Raw genomic sequence first — 19,475 nt, forward strand, 5'->3', positions numbered from 1 at the left:
TCAGCTATTTTAGGTCTTTCCTTTTTTGAATTACTCAACTTGGAATAATGATTTAATGTAGGAGCAGGGGTAGAGAAACTGTGTGTCAGATGTTAGAGCATTCACAGGGAAGGTGAGACATGAGTTCAGTTTCTGTTCCAGTGAATATTTATTTCTATGCAAGGCAGTAGAGTCAGAATGTGATGTGAGAGATCCCTATTTAGGCCAGTCAGTGGCCTGGGCTTGCTGTGGGAACAGCCTCAAGTCCATGGCTTTGAGATGGGGACAGTAAGTCTTCTGGGCAGTAAGTCTTGTTCCCAGTGCTGCTTTACTCCCTTCTCTTCCATGCCCTTAACTCTGTCAATATAATAGACTGCCTGAGAGACAGGGATAATTCTCCTAATTTCTTGGGGGAGTACTCTTATTCAAGACCAAAATCTTAGTGACTACATCTATAGACATTTGGCAGTGTTTATTCCTCAGTGCCCAGCTGTTGTCACACAATTAGTTATCAAATAGAAACAACAAATCTTCACTATATCTGCCTGTTTTCTGGTGGTGATTTTTTTTTCCTCTGTCCATCTCATCCTGGATTGTTTGCATCTCCGAGGTTCATTTTGTCTTGCTTGAGTTATGCTTAGTCCTTCCTATGAGTCCTCCCCAGTGTCTGGCTCCAAGTTCATCCAAGCTTTTTTAGTTTTCCTTGCCAAAAGCTTAGTTTCAGGCTCTGTGAGATGCAGCTCCATCCTGTTCTGCTGAGCCAACTTCCTAGAGGAACTCACTGCGTGCTCCTTTGTGTACCAACACCACAGTTTGCTCTGCTTTGCTTGTTTTGTGAAAAACAGGATCCTTCTGGAAAAAGCTAATGGATCCAGCCTATATGCAGGCTTACTACCCAACTGCTGCTCAGGGAGCCTTTTGTCAGTGGCATTAGCAGCAAGGTGGCCATGGATTTTTTCCCAGAAACAACATGGTAGTTTCTGTTCCCAGTGTTGGTGAAGATTCCTCCAGGTACCAGTCACCACCCACCACCATTTTTAATTTTTTTTTTTTTTTTTAGAAAATGTGAATAACACTGTTTATTCCCTGGATGCCAAGCCTTTTCTAGCAAGTTTGAAGCCTTTATTAAGCGTAGAATCGTAGTGTAGTTTGGGTTGAAAGTGACCTGAAGCATGTGTTCTCTTTGTGGATCAGGTGCATCCTTGTCTGGAATAGTTTGTTTCCATAGTATCTATATTCCTTCACAGTGTCATTCAGCATGATTTTGCCATGTGCTGTGCAGCACATCACAGTGTAGGGTAGAGCAGAAAATTACCGAAATGAGAGTATAAAACTTGCAACTGGGAAGCTCATATCCATGACTATGCATTGAGGCTAGGGATAAAACAGTGGAATGGGGACTCTCTGCTTTGGCTGTACAGTGATCTGCCCTCATGGCTGCAGTGATGTTAATAATTTAAGCCTTCTGTGTATTAATTTTCTATTTCTAAGACCAGGGTGATTAAAACCCACTCAATTATTTGCTTTTTCTTTGGGGTATTTACCTTAAAGTTCAGCTTTCTCTGTTAGGTAAGTACAAGGACAATTAAATGCAGATGTGGTGCTGGCAGAACATGGATTGTAACCCAATTTTGGGTCAGCAAAAAAAGACTGTGTTTGAAAATCGGTGCCTCACCAGACATGTTCATGACCTCTGAGCCAAATTGTGTTCCTGAAAAATATATAGAGGTTCTGAGTTGCAGTCCATTAAAATGTTTCAAGAGAGTTGGTGTTTGCAATGTCAAGAGTCTTCTGATTCCACAAGTGGAGCAATTCCAAACTGTGGATGAAGCTGGTGCAGCTGGGACCTGACTGCTATTCTCTGTTTTCTGTCCAGCTCTGGTGAGAGCTGCTGAGCTCTTGTAATCCTGACACCCAAGCTTTAGTTATTTTTTGGCTGCTAAAGCTTTTCCAAAAGGAAGTTAACATTGAGAGCATGTCCATGTCATTTCTAGGTTGTTGGTTCTCATGAACCTTGTTTAGGAAGTGTGGGTGAATGGGGCTGGTGGTCTTCAAACCTTTTTCTGTTGTTCTATTTTGTTTTTTTATTTCCTTTTTTTCCCTTCGGCATCTAACACATCTGTGTCATAGAATATGGGTTGGAAGAGTCCTTAAAGCTCATCCAGTCCCACCCCCTGCCATGGAGAGGGACACTTTGCCCTAGGCCATGTTGCTCCAAGCCCTGTCCACCCTGGCCTGGAACACGTCCAGGAATAGGGCAGCCACAGTTTCTCTGTTCCAGTGCCTCACTCAGCATCTGAATGGCAGTGGTGAGTGTGACACACAATACCTGTGTCTTTGTGAAGCTGTGGGCCAGGTGTGCACACCCAGAATATCTCAGATACTGCTGGTTATCAACATGTGGTTGCCTTGGCTTCAGTTTCTTTTCAGGTGAAAATTCAGGAATGTGGTCTTGACTCATTTTTTTCCAGCAGTTACAGTTCCAGCTGCCTTGAAAACAGCAGGTGAGGTTAGTTGCAGATCTGAACTGGATTGTCTGTCAACAGGAGCAGGACCACTCTGCTATTTTGAAGTTTTCCTACATTTTAGATGTTAGCCCCACTCACAGCCTGACTTAAAGTGACTGTTCAAGTTTTCCCAAAAGATGAAAATCTTTCCTAATTTTGAGATAGCTTATTTGGGGTTTTACACTGATATTTTTTACTCCTGACTTTGTATAGGTCTCGTAAAAATAGGACATAGGAAGCATTAAACTAGGATTGAAAACAAAATTGTCTTTATTTATATAACAGTTACATGAAGAATTAGATTGTTATAAAAGGTTCATTTGAGGGGCATGGATTTTTATTTCAATCTTATTGTCAGGCTCAATGTTGAGGATACTGAAATGATGTGTTTTGAGGTTTGAGCATGAGAATATAGACTTAGCTGTCTATCCAGTTGTTCTCCCAAGCCTCAAATGTTCATCTGGATCATGTGCATTAGGTACTTCAGTGCTTGACTTAGTGCTGTCTGACCTTGTTTTGGCAGACATGGAACAGTCATACCTCTGCTTCCACTTGCAGGGGATGCCTCAATGTCAGTTTTTCAAGTGAACAATAAAAACTCATTTGATTTGCTTTACCCACTCATTTAAAAGCATAAATCTTTATAATGCTTAATGCTCCAATGATTTTAATTTTTTTTTAATGTGCATTTCTGTGTGGTTCTACAGGTGTTAGCTGATGCTGTTGCACGCTTGGTTGTAGATAAATTCAGTGATCTGACAGAAAATTTCTCATCTCCGCACGCGCGTCGAAAAGTCCTTGCTGGAATTGTCATGACAACAGGTAAATTTAAAAAAAAAATAGTATTTTGAGTGCTTAAATGTGAGAGCTCTGTTTGCAACTAATAAACTAACCTTTTTCAGTCAACCGGTATTTTTACTGTTTAATCTTGAAGGTGAACTAAATATAGTAATTAAATCTCAGGTACTTAGAGGAAAATGATACCTGCAAATACTTATTTTTTCACAGAGTTCCTGTCCTCTGCCTGGCACATCTGAGTAGCTCACAAAATGTAGGTTTTAAAGTTAATCATGAAGCTTGGGGAAAATCAACAAAATCCCCCATCAGTATTCCTGGTTATTCATGTTATGTAAGAATTACGCTTCTTTCCAAGGTTTTAAGATTCTGTACTTTGTTATTCTTGCTACATTTTATTCTTAGTGCTTTGTGGCAATCATTTTAGTAAAAATATCTGAAGAAAGCAGTTTGTGTTACGGCAGATGGCAGTGGTGCGCACATGTCAGCAGTGGTGTCATGGCTCCCTGGGTGCTGACACGAGATCTCTGCTTGTCCAAACCACCCAAAACAGTGAAGTTCTGCCCTAAACTAATCTATGACCATGCTGCTGCTTAGTTTTCCTCTCATTAAGGTTTATCCTGGTCTTCAGTCCATGTGAACCCTTGGTGGAATGTCCATTTTGAGGCTGTCCCAGCTCTGTCCCCTCCCGATCTCTTGCCCTCCCATTCACACAGGCCTTTGGGAGGTTTGGGAAGCCTTGGTGCTCCTCAAGTTGTTGAGCAACAGCCAGATCTCCATCTGGTAGTAACACTGTTTTAGCCCCAAATACATGAGGAACATCCTGTAGCTTAGTTTTTTTGTTTGTTTGTTTTGTGATATTTAACAGATTTTTATGCTGTTTACAGCCTTGTATTTATAATTCCCAGAAGAGCCATGTGCCGAAGAATTTAGACTTAACTAACATGCGAATACGTTTTGATTAACTGAAACTTTACACAGAATAAGAAAGTAATTTGCCATGAATACATGTCTGGGGAATGCCTGGAATTAAATGACCCCAGTGCACTGCCTTGTCTTACAGCTTGGTGCTTCTCCTCTAGCGGGAGGGCCCAGCTGGGCTCAGGTTCATTTGAACTTGTTGGAGTTTTTTTTACCCCTGAGTGTTTTGCTAACTGGCATTTTGACCTGTCTTTCATTCATTCAGTCCTTCATTCAGGTGGGTTTTCTGAGTGATAAAGGGCAGTTCTCTGTATAGGAAACACCCACCTGACTTTTTAAGTCCTATTGCATGGGATGGTTTAATACCAAGAACTACACATTATACTGCTCATCTTCACAGTGATTTAAGCATTGACATTGCTTTTTTCCCTAGTCTTACCTTTCCTGTTGTTGGCTCAATACCCTTCCATAACATGCTGCTTTAATGAACCAGTGCCTTTCAGAATTTTAAAGCAGCTGTGAATATCTGCATAGGTGGCCAGAAGGTACAGCTGAAAGTTGCTGGCTGCCTGAATCTCAGGAGAAAAAGCACTTTGGATCTCGGGCTTTAATAATTCTTCTTGAAGCAGCAATTTTTACTTGCAGGTTTTCAATTTTTAACTTGTGTGAATTCCAACATGAAGAGAGCACTTCTCATAAGAACCACTGACAGTGCTCATGCAGGGAGGTATGACTGAGTGAAGATTTTGTTTTAAATAAATTATCAGAAGAAAAAACATTTATTTTTTTAAAAGTAGCAAACAACCAAAAAAAAACTGAGCATTGATTGGTTTCTGCAAGATCACTCAGTGCATTATTTGTGATGCTCATTGCATCTCCTTCCTGAAATTTTGTTTTGCAGGTACAGATGTGAAAGATGCCCTGGTAATAAGTGTTTCTACAGGAACAAAATGCATCAATGGTGAATACATGAGTGATCGTGGTCTTGCATTAAATGATTGCCATGCAGAAATTATAGCTCGACGGTGTCTGCTGAAATTTCTGTACACTCAACTTGAGCTTTACCTAAGGTAAGCTGGAGAGAAAAACATGATGAGCTGATCCCACAGAACTGAAAAGGTGTCTGTGGAAAACATCTGTCTTCATTATTTCAGTGTAAAGCACTTGTCCTGTTGCATTAGGATGTTGAATTTAGAACTTGTGCCCGTTGCCCTCAAGTCTGAGTTGAACAAAACATTTATTCAGTGAGGTGTCAATCATGAGAGGGGAGGATGGGGAAATTATTGGCAATCATTTTGTAAACTGTAAATGTATAAATCAAAATAATATGAAGTGGGCTAATGGTTGGTGATGTTTCATTGAAGTGCCTGAAAGCTCTTGACATCTGGGATTGCCACAGGCTCTTTGTTTCCTGTATCGATGGTCCTTTAATTTTGTTAATTTTCATAACTGTTAGATTTATATCACCGAATTTTCAGCCATCGTGATTTGTTTTTAATGCCTGTAAAGTCTGCCCAGCTTATGCCTATTTCCATGTTAATGTCAGTTTTGACTCCAGCTTTCTTCTCTGTTTCAGCAATAAAGAAGATCAGCAAAAATCCATTTTCATCAGATCAGAGCAAGGCGGGTTTAAGCTGAAGGAGAATGTGCAGTTCCATCTCTATATCAGCACATCTCCTTGTGGTGATGCTCGGATTTTCTCACCCCATGAGGCAGCACAAGAGGGTATGACAGCAGTCCTCTTCCACCCAAAGGAGCTTAAATTATTCTTGGGGCATATACAAGCAGCACGGTTAAAATTTAAGTGTCTTCTTTCCTTTTAGCATAGAAGTGTGTTAGACAAAGATCTCTTCCAAAAAAATCTGAGCTGTTCTTCCTCTGTGGTAGAAGTTCAGTATAGAGTGATGAGCCCTGTGGTCTTGAAGAGGCTGATGCTAACTGAGATAAGCCAGTGAGTCAGCAAGTATTCCTACAGAACTAACCATCCCTTTTCTCTGTTTCCATCCTTTAACAGCAGTTCTCTGTCTGCCCATTAACTTCATTTTAACTCTGTAACACACTGAACAGAGCCCAAGAGCTGCCTGCTTCCTACTGCTCCTTTGGTGAAAGCTTGGTTTAACTGCAAGTGTGGTTTGAAAGGCAGCATTTGGTGAGAGGTGTCTGATGCTGCAGCTGAATTGCCAAGAGCAGTAGGAACTGTGATGCAAGCCTGCAGTAACAGCAGGCAAATACCTCAAATCAATCTTTCTCTACTGTGATTCTAATGTGAAACCCTTGGAGCATGTTGCCTGGCTGATTCTCAGTGTCTTCTGCCCTTCAGACCAAGGGGACAGGCATCCAAACCGCAAAGCCAGAGGGCAGCTACGGACCAAGATCGAGTCTGGGGAAGGGACCATCCCTGTGCGCTCCACCACCACTATCCAGACGTGGGATGGGGTTTTGCAAGGAGAGAGGCTGCTGACCATGTCCTGCAGTGACAAGATAGCCAGGTGAGACCCTGAAGGATTGATTGGTTTTGCTGCTGTTGATGGTATTGCTGAAGGAGGGCGTAGGACAAGGGGGAATGGCCTTAAGCTGAAGTAGGGCTGGGTTAGATGAGGTATTGGAAACCTGTGAGGGTGGGGAGGCTCTGGCACAGGTTGCCCAAAGAAGCTGTGGCTGCCCCATCCCTGGAAGTGTTCAAGGCTAAGGCTGGATGAGGCTTGGAGCAACTTGGACTAGTGGAATGTGAGGGATGGAATCTTTAAGGTCCTTCCAATCCAAAACCATCCTGTGATTCCTACAAGAGAGGAGGGGTGCATGGTACCCACAATGAATGTTCAGGGAACTGATGGGCTAATCTCACTGCTTAGACATAGTGTGAGGGTGGTTGTCACCTCTGTAGTAAGGCTCTTGATTCTTCACCTGCTGTTGGTGTCAGACCTTTTGCTGGCTTCAGAGGCAAGGTGTAGTCATTCTGTGTCATTCCAGCCACATCAAGTCACGACAGCTTTGTTTTGTATTTCTGTCACCAGGGAATAGCAGAGGAATTTTTAGATTTTTTTCCCCGTGAAGTAGTGTAGCATTAGGAAAAGAGGACAATAAATATATTGCATTGCTTATATTTGGATAACTTCCTCTGGTGATATACATCCTTGCCCCTCAGAAAAGGTCACAGTCAGGTTGGATGGGGCTTGGAGCAGCCTGGTCTAGTTGAAAGTGTCCCTGCCCGTGGCATGGGTTTGGAACAGGAGAAGCTTTAAAGTCCCTTCCAACCCAAATCATTCCATGATATCAAAGATTTCTACGTCTTCCATTCATAGTTTAGATTTTTATTACTTTTTATGGTGACAAGTGTCCTTGTTAAAAAAAAATCCTAATTGATGGGCACTTCTAGTTTTCACTCTAGAGTTTTAATTATAGATTAAATATTGTATTGAAATTAAATGTTTTGTTTCAAAAAATATTCTAATTTATATGTCATCCAATTCCTTTTTTGTTGTTCTTTTTGACAAAGATTGAAAGATTTTTGTTTGTTTTCAAAATCATAAACGGACAAAAAAAATTCAGCATAAATATTTTTTAACAAGCATTGGAAGTATGGGAGAGTTGCAACATCATAATTTTTAAAAAATGAATCTGTGTGTTTACAGGCTTTGTGCTCTTGCAAAGTAGATGAGAAATGTCAAGTTTTTTAGCTAATGATACTTTAGTTATTTTTAATGATATTATATAATTATATAATGTTACATGTTTTAATTAAAAGAGCTCTGCTGTTTTCTCAAAGCACTGTTAGCCTGATTCAAAGGTTATTAAAGATATTAAGTTGGAACTATTCTTGTGAACTGCATATGCCAAATGAAAAATAGAGGAGGAAGATTATATAATGGCATTGTTCCTTTAGTCTTGTCTCAAGTAATCAGCATCTTTACTGAAGGAAAACATTTTATTTTAGTTTAAATACCCCCAATATAAATGAATAGGGCTTTTCATAAGCTAGGACAGGCAGCTGGGGAAAGGTAGTTCTGCAAAAATTACATTTCTGCTTCTTTTATTATATTTTCAGTAAAATTCACCAGATAAATTCCCCAGTTTCATGCCAGGGGCTTTTCCCAACCACCTGACTTGGGATTCATGCCACATTCTTTATCACATTGTCATTGCAAATATATTTAAAAAAAGCCAGTTGTTGAGCTAGAGCACATTTGACTCTTTTGTTGATTTTGTGTGATGCAGAACAGAATCCATCTCTCGCTTCCATAGCTAGCTGTCACCTCTCCTTGGGGCTAATGAGAATAATTTTGTTTGTGCCAGTGAAGGAAGCAAATAGAACCCCTTGACACAGAACAAAGCCTGTATGACGGGTAAGGAGGCCCACATTTTCATTTTCTTTTTTTTCCTTTTTTTTTTTTTTTTTTTTTTTTTTACCATTGCCCTGATGTGTTTTGTCCATTTACACTTGAAAGAATGCCTTACTCCATAGTGTCCAGCAATCAGTTTTCCAGTATGTCTCAGACCCAGGAATTTCCACTGAGCTTTCCCAAAGGTTCACAGTCACAGCCTGGGAAAGATGGGGATAAATTTGAGGTGTGGGATTGCACTTGTATCAGACCACATGTATCTGAACTGCCTCATCTGTGTGGATTATCTGTATAATCCAGCTTGCTGTTTCTAGCCTTTGAGTGCTTTGCTGCGGTGTGCTGCCCAGCACTCTCCTAGACCTGGTAGGAACATCCAAGAACAAGTTGTGAGAAATGTGGGAGGGCCATGAGTGTAATCCCACATGGACTGGAAGCATTAAACCAGGATTGTCCTGGTGTGTTGGAGCTCAGTGGCTCTGCAGTAAGGTCTTAGGCTGGTTTTTGACCAGAGTTAACATTAATATACATGCATTTGTTTTACATGTATCCTGGCCTGGTGCCATGATACTTTATAGTGTTGCTTTTTGTCATTTTTCTTTTGATGTGTTTTTCTGCCCCATAGCTTTGGTTTCAAGTAATTACTTACCTTCTCCTTAAACATTCCAGGTAATGGTTAATGTCCTGATGAGAAGCACAAAATTCCTTTTCACACAGTTTCTTAGAAAAGCTCTAGGAACTGAGAAAACTTTCTAGGTTGATTTGTTAAAAGGGAAGTCATTGGTGCTCTTCTACTTTAAAGAAGAAAAAATATTTTTCTGATTAACTTCTGTGTGAATGAACATCACATGCCCATCCACTGGCCTTGTTCTGTGCTCTTTCAGAGTGGGAAATGCAAATGGACATTTGTAACTTGGTCTTCCTCTTTTTTTTTTCCCCAAAAGTGAGCATTTCTCTTTACTAGTTCTTAACCCAGTGACAGTAGCTGATGTGAATTGCAGTGGCCACTTTGATGCATGGTGGCTGTGTGGCACTGAAGTGAAATACCTGAGGGGAGATAGTGAGAAATGACTACCCAAGGTGTACCATTGTGGAACTCTCCAAATAAGCTTATATATGTTATGATCCAGTTTAAATACAGAAGAGCAAACAAACTAAGTCTCCGTGTATAAAACAGACAGAACTTAAAATGTTCAAAAAATACCCAAAAAACGGGATTAAACTAGATGAGGTTAGATCTCAGTGCCAAAAAATGGATATGTTTTATTTAATAGTAAAAGAGGCAAAGAGAAAGGAAAAAAAAATAGAGAAACAAGTGTGTGTGGGGGGGTAGGAGGACGGGGGAAAGTGACAGGAGTTAGGTCGGGAGCATATCACCCATCCAAGAGTCCCAGTGGTGTTTTGTTGCTTCCCTCCATCTGGTCTTGGTGGTGAGGGTTTTTGCTACTCAACACCATGCCAAAAGGTATAGAATCCTATAACAAAAAGGGAACCCTAAATAATAGGGGGCTGGACAGAGCAGCCACACATCAAGCCAATGTGGTTATCATGTTGTTCTCTCTTTATTATTGACAGCAATGACTTTTTATACACTCACAACTTAGTTGACATTACCGGTCACATGAAGTATGTAAGCAGTCTTGGTCTTAAGGTGGTTGAAGTATCAGAGCCACAATTCTGCATATCAAACCTCATTATTGCCCAGAACACCTTAATGCCAGGAGGGAATTTTTACTTCACCACAACTGAGAATTTTTCCTGTGTCACAGAGGCCAAGGGGCCCACAGGCTTCATGGGCTCAGTCTGGAATTGCTCACTCTGTCTTCACTAACAACAGAATCCAGTGGATTAGTATGCATTATTGGCAGGTGGGAACACCCATGTGCCTCCCTTGCACAGTTTCACAGTGTGCCTTGCAGGACTCTGGATCTGTTGTGTCATCTGCAGTGCTCTGGTGCAGGGTCTGGGGACCCCTTGGGGGTGCCTTTGATGGGCCATGACCCCTCTGCTGTCCTTCACGTGGATGCAGCTTCTCCTGGGGGAAGGATCCCACAGCTGAGCTGGCCTCCACAGCAGAGGATGGCCATTCACTGCCTCTGACCCCAGAGGCTTTTCCTCCACACACCCAAAACCTTTCCTCCCCACCCCTTGAGTATGAGGCTCTGTGCCAGCCTGGCAGCTGATAGCTGTGGTCTCCACCCCTAAGCCTGATCCCTCTGTGAATGTGTTCTTCTTCCCCAGCCCTGAGTTGTTTCTTTATTCCATCTCCATCAGCGAGCACTGTAGGGCCTCAGTCAGGGTGTAGTGGTCTTCTCCGTAGCTTCTGTAATACAGTTTTGCTATAATAGGCAAAGGTCCTCCATGAAGATGTTTAAGTCATAAATTATAATATTTCAGTCTCCAACAACATACAGGCAGCTGTGCCAAAAAAGCTGGGACAAGTAAAAGCTGTGTGGCTGCCTGCCTCAGTGCAGCTACAAGGGGAAAACTGTTCCGTGTCTGTAACTACAAACCTAAATTGGTGTTTGTGAGAAGAGCTACTGTAGAGGACCAGAGACTTCCTGCACTTAGGATCTCTAGTGTGGGCTGCTGACTCAGCCACTTGATTTAAGAGAAGCTCTCATTCCTTGTAAAGATAGTACTGCCTGTTTACAACTGTGGCTCTTGAAGAGGAGTGGTCATAGAGACTTAATTAATCTCTTCAAGAAGCAAAAAGAGTTTGGGTTTAAAGCTGTGCCTTCTGCATGCCAGAAGGAAAAGTGCTTTCTGGGATAGTCCTGCATCTTCCCACAGTGAGGCCTTCTCTCACTTGCCATCGTTTGCAAGTAAAAACTTGTGATAAACAAAGTGCTAACTAAATAATTTGTATTTCTTCTTAGGAATTATTGTTTATAAATAATACTGATATGAGAAGCTCTTTGAACTGTAAACACTTGTCAGGTTTTGCCTTGTTTGAGTAGTTGCAGGAGACTCTTGTTTTCCTGAGATGAATTTTGACACCAGTTCCATGTGGACACCATTGTGGGTCACACCTAGTGACTCCTTTGCCCTATCCTGCTCTTTGCATAAAAAATAGTGACTTAAGATGTTTGATATTAACATCAAGTTTTATGCCTTACTGTTGTTAGGCCCCCCACAATTCTGGATTTTCTCTAAAATAATGTGAATAACAGAATTTCTATACCTTTTGAGTCTGGAAAGTTCAGAGGAGAGTTTTTACCTGGCACGCGTATTTTTAGCCAATTTTGTTTTGGCAAGAGGTGCTACCAGCACGCTGTCAAAGTGTTGCTGGGAGTTCATTTTTGCTTACCTTCTCGTGTGTCAAGAGCTGTGAAATCAACTGCATTTCATGAAGAAATCCACAGACTTTTTAAGAATCCACTGTAGATACCCCTGAGCAGATGGTGGTCCAAAGCAGAAATGGGACAACATAGCAAGGAGGAGAGGACTCCTCTTGATTTGGTGACTGTCTCTGGTTTCTCCACTCTCTTTTTTTAGTGCAGTGTGCTTGAGAGCAATAGGAATGTTGAGGAAGTGCATCCATCCTCCAGACTGTCTTGAACAAGATCTAGAGTAGTGCATATAGAATAAGAAAACCAGTGAGTATGATAAATTTATAACATTCAGATTTCCCACTGAGGTGCTCATCTATAAGACATCAGGTGAGCACAGTACAGAAGGAGTGTCCTCTGTGCAAACTGACAGGAGTTGAACACAACTCATGTGCATTGATCTGCAAAGGCCAAGGTTGAGCCTGTAAAGGTGTTGAGATGTACTGGTTTGAAGGAGCATTTCCCAACACTGTCCTCCTATTCCAACAGTGAAGGGATCACCATTATCTGTACCCCAGCTCAAATCAGGGCACCTGTATTTAAATCTTAGCAGTTTGAATGTAAATCTTGAAGGGTATTTGTACCAATCTAGCAGTTTGCACTTTAAATATCAGTTTAAGGTAAAGTTTTTGAAAGTTGTCAGAGAAAATTCTTGTAGTCACTTAAAACCAGAATGCTCAGACTATGTTGAATACTGTAGTTAGACAATTTTTTGCTACCTTAGACAAGCATCTCAGGTGTTTCCAGTGAGAAGGTTTATATTGGAAGAATTTCCCAGCCTACTTCCCTGGGTGTTCTTTTCCATCTGCAACTTTCTGCTTTACATGCCTTACTTGAGGCATTTCTGTATCTGTTGATGTGATGCAGCGTCCCTGTGTTCTGCTCATGCCCATTCTTTAGCACCCAGGTTTGGGTTTGTAAGCTAGATTCAAGTCACTTCACTTACCTAACTCTTTTTTGATACTGTCTTGAATGTGAAGAAAAATTTCCATTGCTTAATTGCTCCACTGGAAAGACAACACTGACTTGAAGTTTTTTCTGTAGTGCATTTTGCTTTTTCTGCTCTGCACTCCATACTTTGTACTGAAATACAGCATTTAGCCCCTTAATTTCAGAAGAAATTGTGCTTTCAGTAAAGGTTAATGCTATATTGGCAGCAGCAGTTGGTGTGAGTTCTGACAATCTGTGTTGGTAAATTGGAGGACAAGTCAGTTTTACCACTTCTGGAGGCGATGCCTGTGGCCTTTTGAAAACTCATGTGTGGTGGTGGTTTCTTCTCAATTTATATTCATAAAGTTGTTCAAGCATACATACTAATGGGAGTGAGATATTCCTGTTTGACAGAAGTACAGTATGAGAAAGGAACAAGGAGAAAGTCTCCATGCAGTCCTTTCTTTCACTCTGCCATGATCTGCAGAACGTGGCCATACATGTGATAGGAAGAGGCTGAAGGATCAGGTTCAGCCTGAAGGAAAGGAGGCTCAGGGGAGACCTTCTTGCTCTCTGCAGCTCCCTGATGGGAGGGCAGAGTTAGATGAGGGCTTGGTCTCTTCTCCCAGGTGTCCAAGGACAGCACCAGAGGAAATGGCCTCAAGCTGTGCCAGGTGAGGTTCAGGTTGGATATTGGGGGAAAATTTTGACCAGGCACTGAAACAGGCTGTCCAGGGAAGTGGTGGAGTGTCCCTAAAGTGTCCAAAATATGTGTAGATGTGGCACCTGGAAACAGTGGGTGAGCAGGATGGTGCTGAGCAGGGTTAGTGGTTGGACTTGATGATTCTAGAGGCCTTTTCCAGCCTTAGCGATTATGTGATTCTCTTGGGCTTCATGTTTATCTCTTCACTATAACCAGTTTGTGATAGAGGAATACATTTCTGTAAAGTATATATTCTTTTATTATAACAATGAAATCTAAAGCTACTTTTGTAGACCTAACCACCACCCTGCCTAATGAATATGGATGGTTTTGGTTGTCTGAGTGGTTTCTGCAGTCCCTGTCCTTGCACAGGCCCATTGCTCTGAGCCCAGCACGAGTGTGTGCTGCAGTGACAAAGGGGATTCAGCACAACCCAGCAAAACAAGGTCTGTGCCCAGTAATACCAGTTCATACAGTCCTCTTTGCAGAGGTTTGCTTACTCCTCCTCCTCTTCTAATCAGAAGTTCACAAGACAAATGTCAGCTTTGATTTTCTGCACCGGAGAAGGTCACCAAGTGTGGGAGGAAGCAGCAAAACATGAGCTCTGGAAATAACTGAAGTCAGAAGTGAGGAAAAGGGTCTGGCAGAGGGTTTATTTAGGAAGTAAGGGCTTGCCAGAGGAGAGCTTTGGCGTCTTTCAAAATGTCTACCATCACTTAAGCACTGATCATGTAATGTAAAATGTGATGTGCCTTGTCTGCAAACCTCAGTTTGCAATGCTCAGTCTTGAATTCTTTCCAGGTGTTTCTTCCATATTATTACCTGTCTCTGTAGCAGTCAGAAAGGCATATTTGTACTGGAAGCAACAATTTTCACTTGATATCATTACTTTAGGTTGCTGATTGTGTTTTCAGTCTTATTAAAAATATGCCTTTATTCCAGGTAAAATACACCTCCTCTCTTAGCAGAGTATTTTTACTCACTTACTAGGGCCAGCTTTTTTAATGACAGGTGAGTAAAGTAATGCATATTGCCTCCATTTTCATCATCAGTAAGGATATGCAAAGAAATAGTTTCTTTGGATTATAGTCTTTGTTTTACCATTTTTATGTATAAAAAAAGCAACACGTTGCACGTCCTGAAGTCAGCCTGTGTAGTTCAGTTTTTTCAGTAGTGAAGCAGTTGTAGTGTGGAGTTTCTCAAAGGATACCTTTCCTGCTGCTTGTGTCTGGCTGTTGCAGTTGAACTCCAACTCCAGGTTGGACAGGGCTTGGAGCAACCTGGGATACTAGAAGGTGTCCCTGCCCATGGCAGGGTTTGGAACTAGATTGTGTTGAAGGTCCCTTCCAAGCCAAACCATTCTGGGATCCCAAGACTGAAATAGGCTGTTTTCATTGTGCCTCAGTACTCTTCAGACTAAGGCATTGAAAATACTCTGCAGGAGATGTTGAGGTTTTCAATAGTATTTTGTGTGACAGTTGCAGAGATGTTGAGAGCCAAAACTTTATCAAATGGACACAATTTAAAAAAAAAAAAAAAAAGGGAAATCAGGATTTTTCTTTTAGGCATTTTATATCTGTGCCACCAGGCCTGATCCAGTGTAAATCACAGTGCTCAGAAAGGGGTTTATGTTTGGAATCTGTGAAGCAGCTCAATGCAAAGACTATTTGCATTCTTTGTATGTTTTCAGTTTTCAAATTCAGTTTTGTCCCTGCGCATGGATATTGCAGGCCAGTGCACATGTCCTTCCTGTCAGCAGGATGGGGGCAGTTGGCCTAGGGTTTGAAGGCCAGGCCTTTCCTTGGTTCTGAGGTATGGAGGTCTTGCAGACAATCCTTCTTGTGCTCTGGGAAGGATTCTCTTCTCCCTGCCAGGTGTCTTCTGAAGGCATCAGCTGCTGTTTCTGGTGGAGAATCTCATATTTTGTCTTTCTCCCATTGAATGGTCCTGTCCATCTCTGGCATTAGAGTGCTGAAAATGCATCACCAGACATGTTAGCAGGGGTACAGGTTACAGAGTCTACTCCTGTTTTAGGTCATTTCACTCAGGATTACACTGAGTATCCCCATAGCTGATCTCTGAAATTCTGGCAGGGTCACAGCTTATGCTACCGTGGTCATGTGTTGGTCAGGAGGAAGGGTTGAAAGTCTGCTCCATTGTGATTAACTGCTGTTATGTCTGGCAGATGTTACTTGTTCCATTAAAAAGAAAGTGTTTTTTGTTTTTGTTTTGTTTTGTTTTTCCCTCCCTCTTAGGTGGAACGTATTGGGTATTCAAGGAGCCTTACTTAGCCTCTTTGTGGAGCCAATTTACTTCTCTAGCATCATCTTGGGGAGTTTATATCATGGGGATCATCTATCCAGAGCCGTTTACCAGAGGATAGCAGAGATAGAAGATCTACCACCTCTTTATACACTCAACAGACCTTTACTTAGTGGCAAGTATCTAATGGAGAAGGCCGTGCCGGTAACTAAGTCTCTTCCAGTAGCTTTGTGATTTTTGTAGTTCTCAAAACCTTGCAATCTGTGTGCTGTGAGTAAACTGCTTGCTGCTTACAACAGAGAAGTTGTGGTGGAAACATAGTATAGATACCCAGTCAGAAATACCGTAGCAAAGACCATTAAAAGTTGGAAGGAACTGGGGGATGAAACTTTGGGTTGAGTTTTCACACCAGTCCTGTCTGGAGCACGCCCTAGGAAGATGTGAGGACACTTGAAGGCTTAGGGAAACCTCCTCCCACCTGTGGAATAGTGTGCTAGCATTCACTGTCACTTCTCTTGCATTGCAGACTTTTGTTGTGTGGTCCCTTCAGCTATCAGTATGCCAAGATAGACACACTTGGCTCACAATTTCTGGGTCAATCAACTCCAAATGTGCAGAGATAACACCTCACCTGTCTTAAATTCTAAAATGGCTTGTTACAGTAATGCTCTGAAAGCTTTACAACTGAATTATCATCCTCCCTCTCAGTGTGTGTATTGCTTTGTTCTGTAGAGGTTAGCTTTATGTGTTTATTTTCTGGGGGAAAAAAGGCAGCTCAAAATTTTAAAGCATGTTTAAAGATCGTTTAAAGATTGATATGAATTTTTAAAAACAGATTTAGGGAGAGAGTGGGGAAAAGAGCATTGTGAGCAAAGAATATTTCTTTAGGTAAGAAAGGTAATAAGGCTTCTCTGAGCTAGGGTGTATAAAATGTTAAATAACATATTTGTCCTTACATTAGCAAGTAAGTAACAGTTGCAATGCTCTGTACCAAATACCTAATAGTTTTATGGGCACAGTAGCTGATGTATGGACTGTTTTTGCTCGATTTTGGGGAATTTTTATCAGTCCTTCAAGACAGCAGATTTGTGGCAGGGTGAGAAGAGTTTTTGTTATCCTTTTCACAGCATGTACAAATACCTTGTTTTCTTGAAAATCATCTTTCTGCAATGGTGCTGTCATCTATTTCCCATGAAATACAACCGTCTGTTTAAACAGTTGAGCCAGGACTTGCTGTGCAGCAGAGAGAGTTTGGAAATGTTCTCAGCTGTTGAGTTTTTCCACAAAAATACACATCTCAAAAATGTACAGAAAGGTTCTTTAGGAGATTAGGCAGAGAACTATGTTGATGTGTTTTCTTTGACTGGTTCAGTCTTGAAAGCTGATTTTTTGGCCTCTGCTGTTACATTTAGCTGGAGCGTTCATGTAGCTGCTCATGTGCTTTTGCATTCACATAATTTTCAGTTTATCCTTACCTAGAACAAGCACAGCAGAACTATCTGTCTCCAGTTCTTTCTTATACCACACAGAGTAAATCACACCCTTCTGTGATTTATTTCCACCAGGGGGATGGACTAGAACAGAAATACCTGTCTTGCCCCAACTGTCCTGCCTGTTGAGCTGAGAAAGTACTGTAAAAACAGGTTTTCTTCCTCTAATAAAGCAAATTTTGTGTCTGCTGGGGCACCTGCATTAAGTCAGACTTATTTTGAGATACTGTTTGTACTGCTAAGAACTGCCTTTTCATCATCTTTTTTCTTCATGAGGTAGTTTTTAATTACACCTTTTGCCAGCAGATTGAATCATCGAATCATTAAGGTTGTAAAAGACCCCCAAGTGTGGCATACCCAAGATTGTCAAATCCAACCATTAGCCCAGCTCTGCCCTGTCCACCACTAACACATCCCCATATATTCAGTTCCAATGAGGAACACACACACCAGAGCAGGTGTTTTTCAGCTGAGGGATGCAGGAAATCTGTCTATTCATAGAAGACTCCCTCTTGGAAGCCTTGGTTGTAGGATCCAGCTTTTCAGGGTGCCTTTAGCACCCCAGCACTGAGGGCAGCTGAGCTCTCCCTGAGAGGTGGTCACTCCACTTGAAGAGAGGACAGGTTTGAATCTTGTAAATTTCTAGAATAATCTGGAAAAAAAATTGATTTCTCAGTCAGATAGAGGGAGGGTGGCTGGATAAATCAGCCAATATCAAGTTGCCCATCTGCAGGGTGACCTGCCCAGACTCTTTTTGAGGAGCAGCCACTGTGGGAGATAGGCATGAAGAAGTTCACCCAGGCTGAAGACCAAGTCAGGTACTGAGATATTTTAGAAATCCTTAGCACATCTTTCATTTGTTCATTCCTGTTTCCATTTTTTGAAATGATTTCAGCTTTTTGCCATCCACAGCCTCCTTGAGTAAGGATGACTGTGGAAGGTGCAATGGTTAGTGCAAAAGAACTTCCTTTCTGCTAATTTACTCCATTAGATGTTTCTCAGTGCTCTGTTTGATCCAGGCCATAAGCAGTGGTCATGACACTCAGTTGTCTATACCTCTGAGATATTCCTTCCTACATAAGCCCTATTTTTTGCAAGCTGAAGTGTCTTAGTCTGCTTTGTTTTTCCTTGCACAGAGATCCTTTCACATAAGGGTCATTTTGCAGACCTGTTTTTGTGCTAGTACCTATCAGGGCACTACATTCTGTTCCCTTCCTTGATCCTTCACTAATAATTCCTGACATTCACTTTGATTACTGTTAGTGATTGACCTGACTTTTTGGTAGGATTGAATATTAGAAACTGAAATCTCATTCCTGAATGCTAATATCAAGTTCCAAGTCCAGCACTCCTTGTGCAAGATTGCTTTGGGTTTTTTCCAAATATGTGTTGCTTTATATTCATCTGTGAAGAATTTCATCTGCCTTTTTATTGCCTACACACCCAGTATGTGAGGGGGTTTTGCTGCTACTTTTTGCTATTGCTCCTGTTATTGCTGTTTAAAAATAATTTAGTATTATCAACAATCCTACCTCAGTTTTCCCACCTCTACATCCCAGGTCTGCCCCGAGCTGGAGGGGTATCCAGCTATGTTCACTCTTCCCAAAGAGACCATCTTTATCCAAGTGTTAATGAATTTGTTTTTAAGGCAGACAAAAATAAATCCTTCAGCAGAATTTCTGGTGTTTTTTTTTATTTGGCTGTTCCCTTGGTACCTTATCCTCCTGTTCACATTGGTGTTTTTCAGCTTTCTGTGTCCTTTTTAATGAAGCTTATTTTAGCTCTCTCCTCAAAGAACTGTCAAACTTTATTATTTATATAAGCTCTGGTGCAAAGAGCTGTGACCTTTGCTTTTATTTATTATATCCCTTTGTAATAATATTCAATAAGTTCTGAGCAATGTTCTCTAAATAGCTTTAGTTCTGTTAGTTTTCAAAGAAGAGTAAAATATTTGACTTTCTACCCTAAATTTCTTCTCTGTTTCTAATATCATCTTGTTGTTCTATATTCATGTCTAGATTTTTAGGGGAAGATATGACTCACCTAAAGTTTTCTCAAATGCTTTGATTTTGAGATGACCTTTTCTCCCTGTCCATGCTACTTGTGATACCCTTTGACATTTCTCCAGGGCTCTTGCATACAAATAAGCAGCTGAATGGGTTGCTCTTAATTAAATCTATTTGAAATTCTAAATCTGAGTTGGTTTTGGTGGTTTATTT

The 19,475-nt window shown here is 41.2% G+C and overlaps 1 protein-coding gene across 2 annotated transcripts in view; it reads left to right on the forward strand.

Moving 5' to 3' along the window:
• Positions 1-19,475, forward strand: part of ADARB1 (adenosine deaminase RNA specific B1) — a 67,300-nt gene that overhangs the window by 39,375 nt on the left and 8,450 nt on the right. For both annotated transcript variants that reach the window (XM_066322498.1, XM_066322499.1), the window contains exons 5-9: positions 3,194-3,308; positions 5,104-5,272; positions 5,779-5,927; positions 6,523-6,691; positions 15,760-15,941. In XM_066322498.1, the coding sequence (XP_066178595.1) occupies positions 3,194-3,308; positions 5,104-5,272; positions 5,779-5,927; positions 6,523-6,691; positions 15,760-15,941 (784 nt within the window). The remainder of the gene's footprint in view (positions 1-3,193; positions 3,309-5,103; positions 5,273-5,778; positions 5,928-6,522; positions 6,692-15,759; positions 15,942-19,475) is intronic.

This window comes from Sylvia atricapilla, chromosome 7 (assembly GCF_009819655.1).
Source record: "Sylvia atricapilla isolate bSylAtr1 chromosome 7, bSylAtr1.pri, whole genome shotgun sequence".
Classification (NCBI taxonomy): domain Eukaryota; kingdom Metazoa; phylum Chordata; class Aves; order Passeriformes; family Sylviidae; genus Sylvia; species Sylvia atricapilla.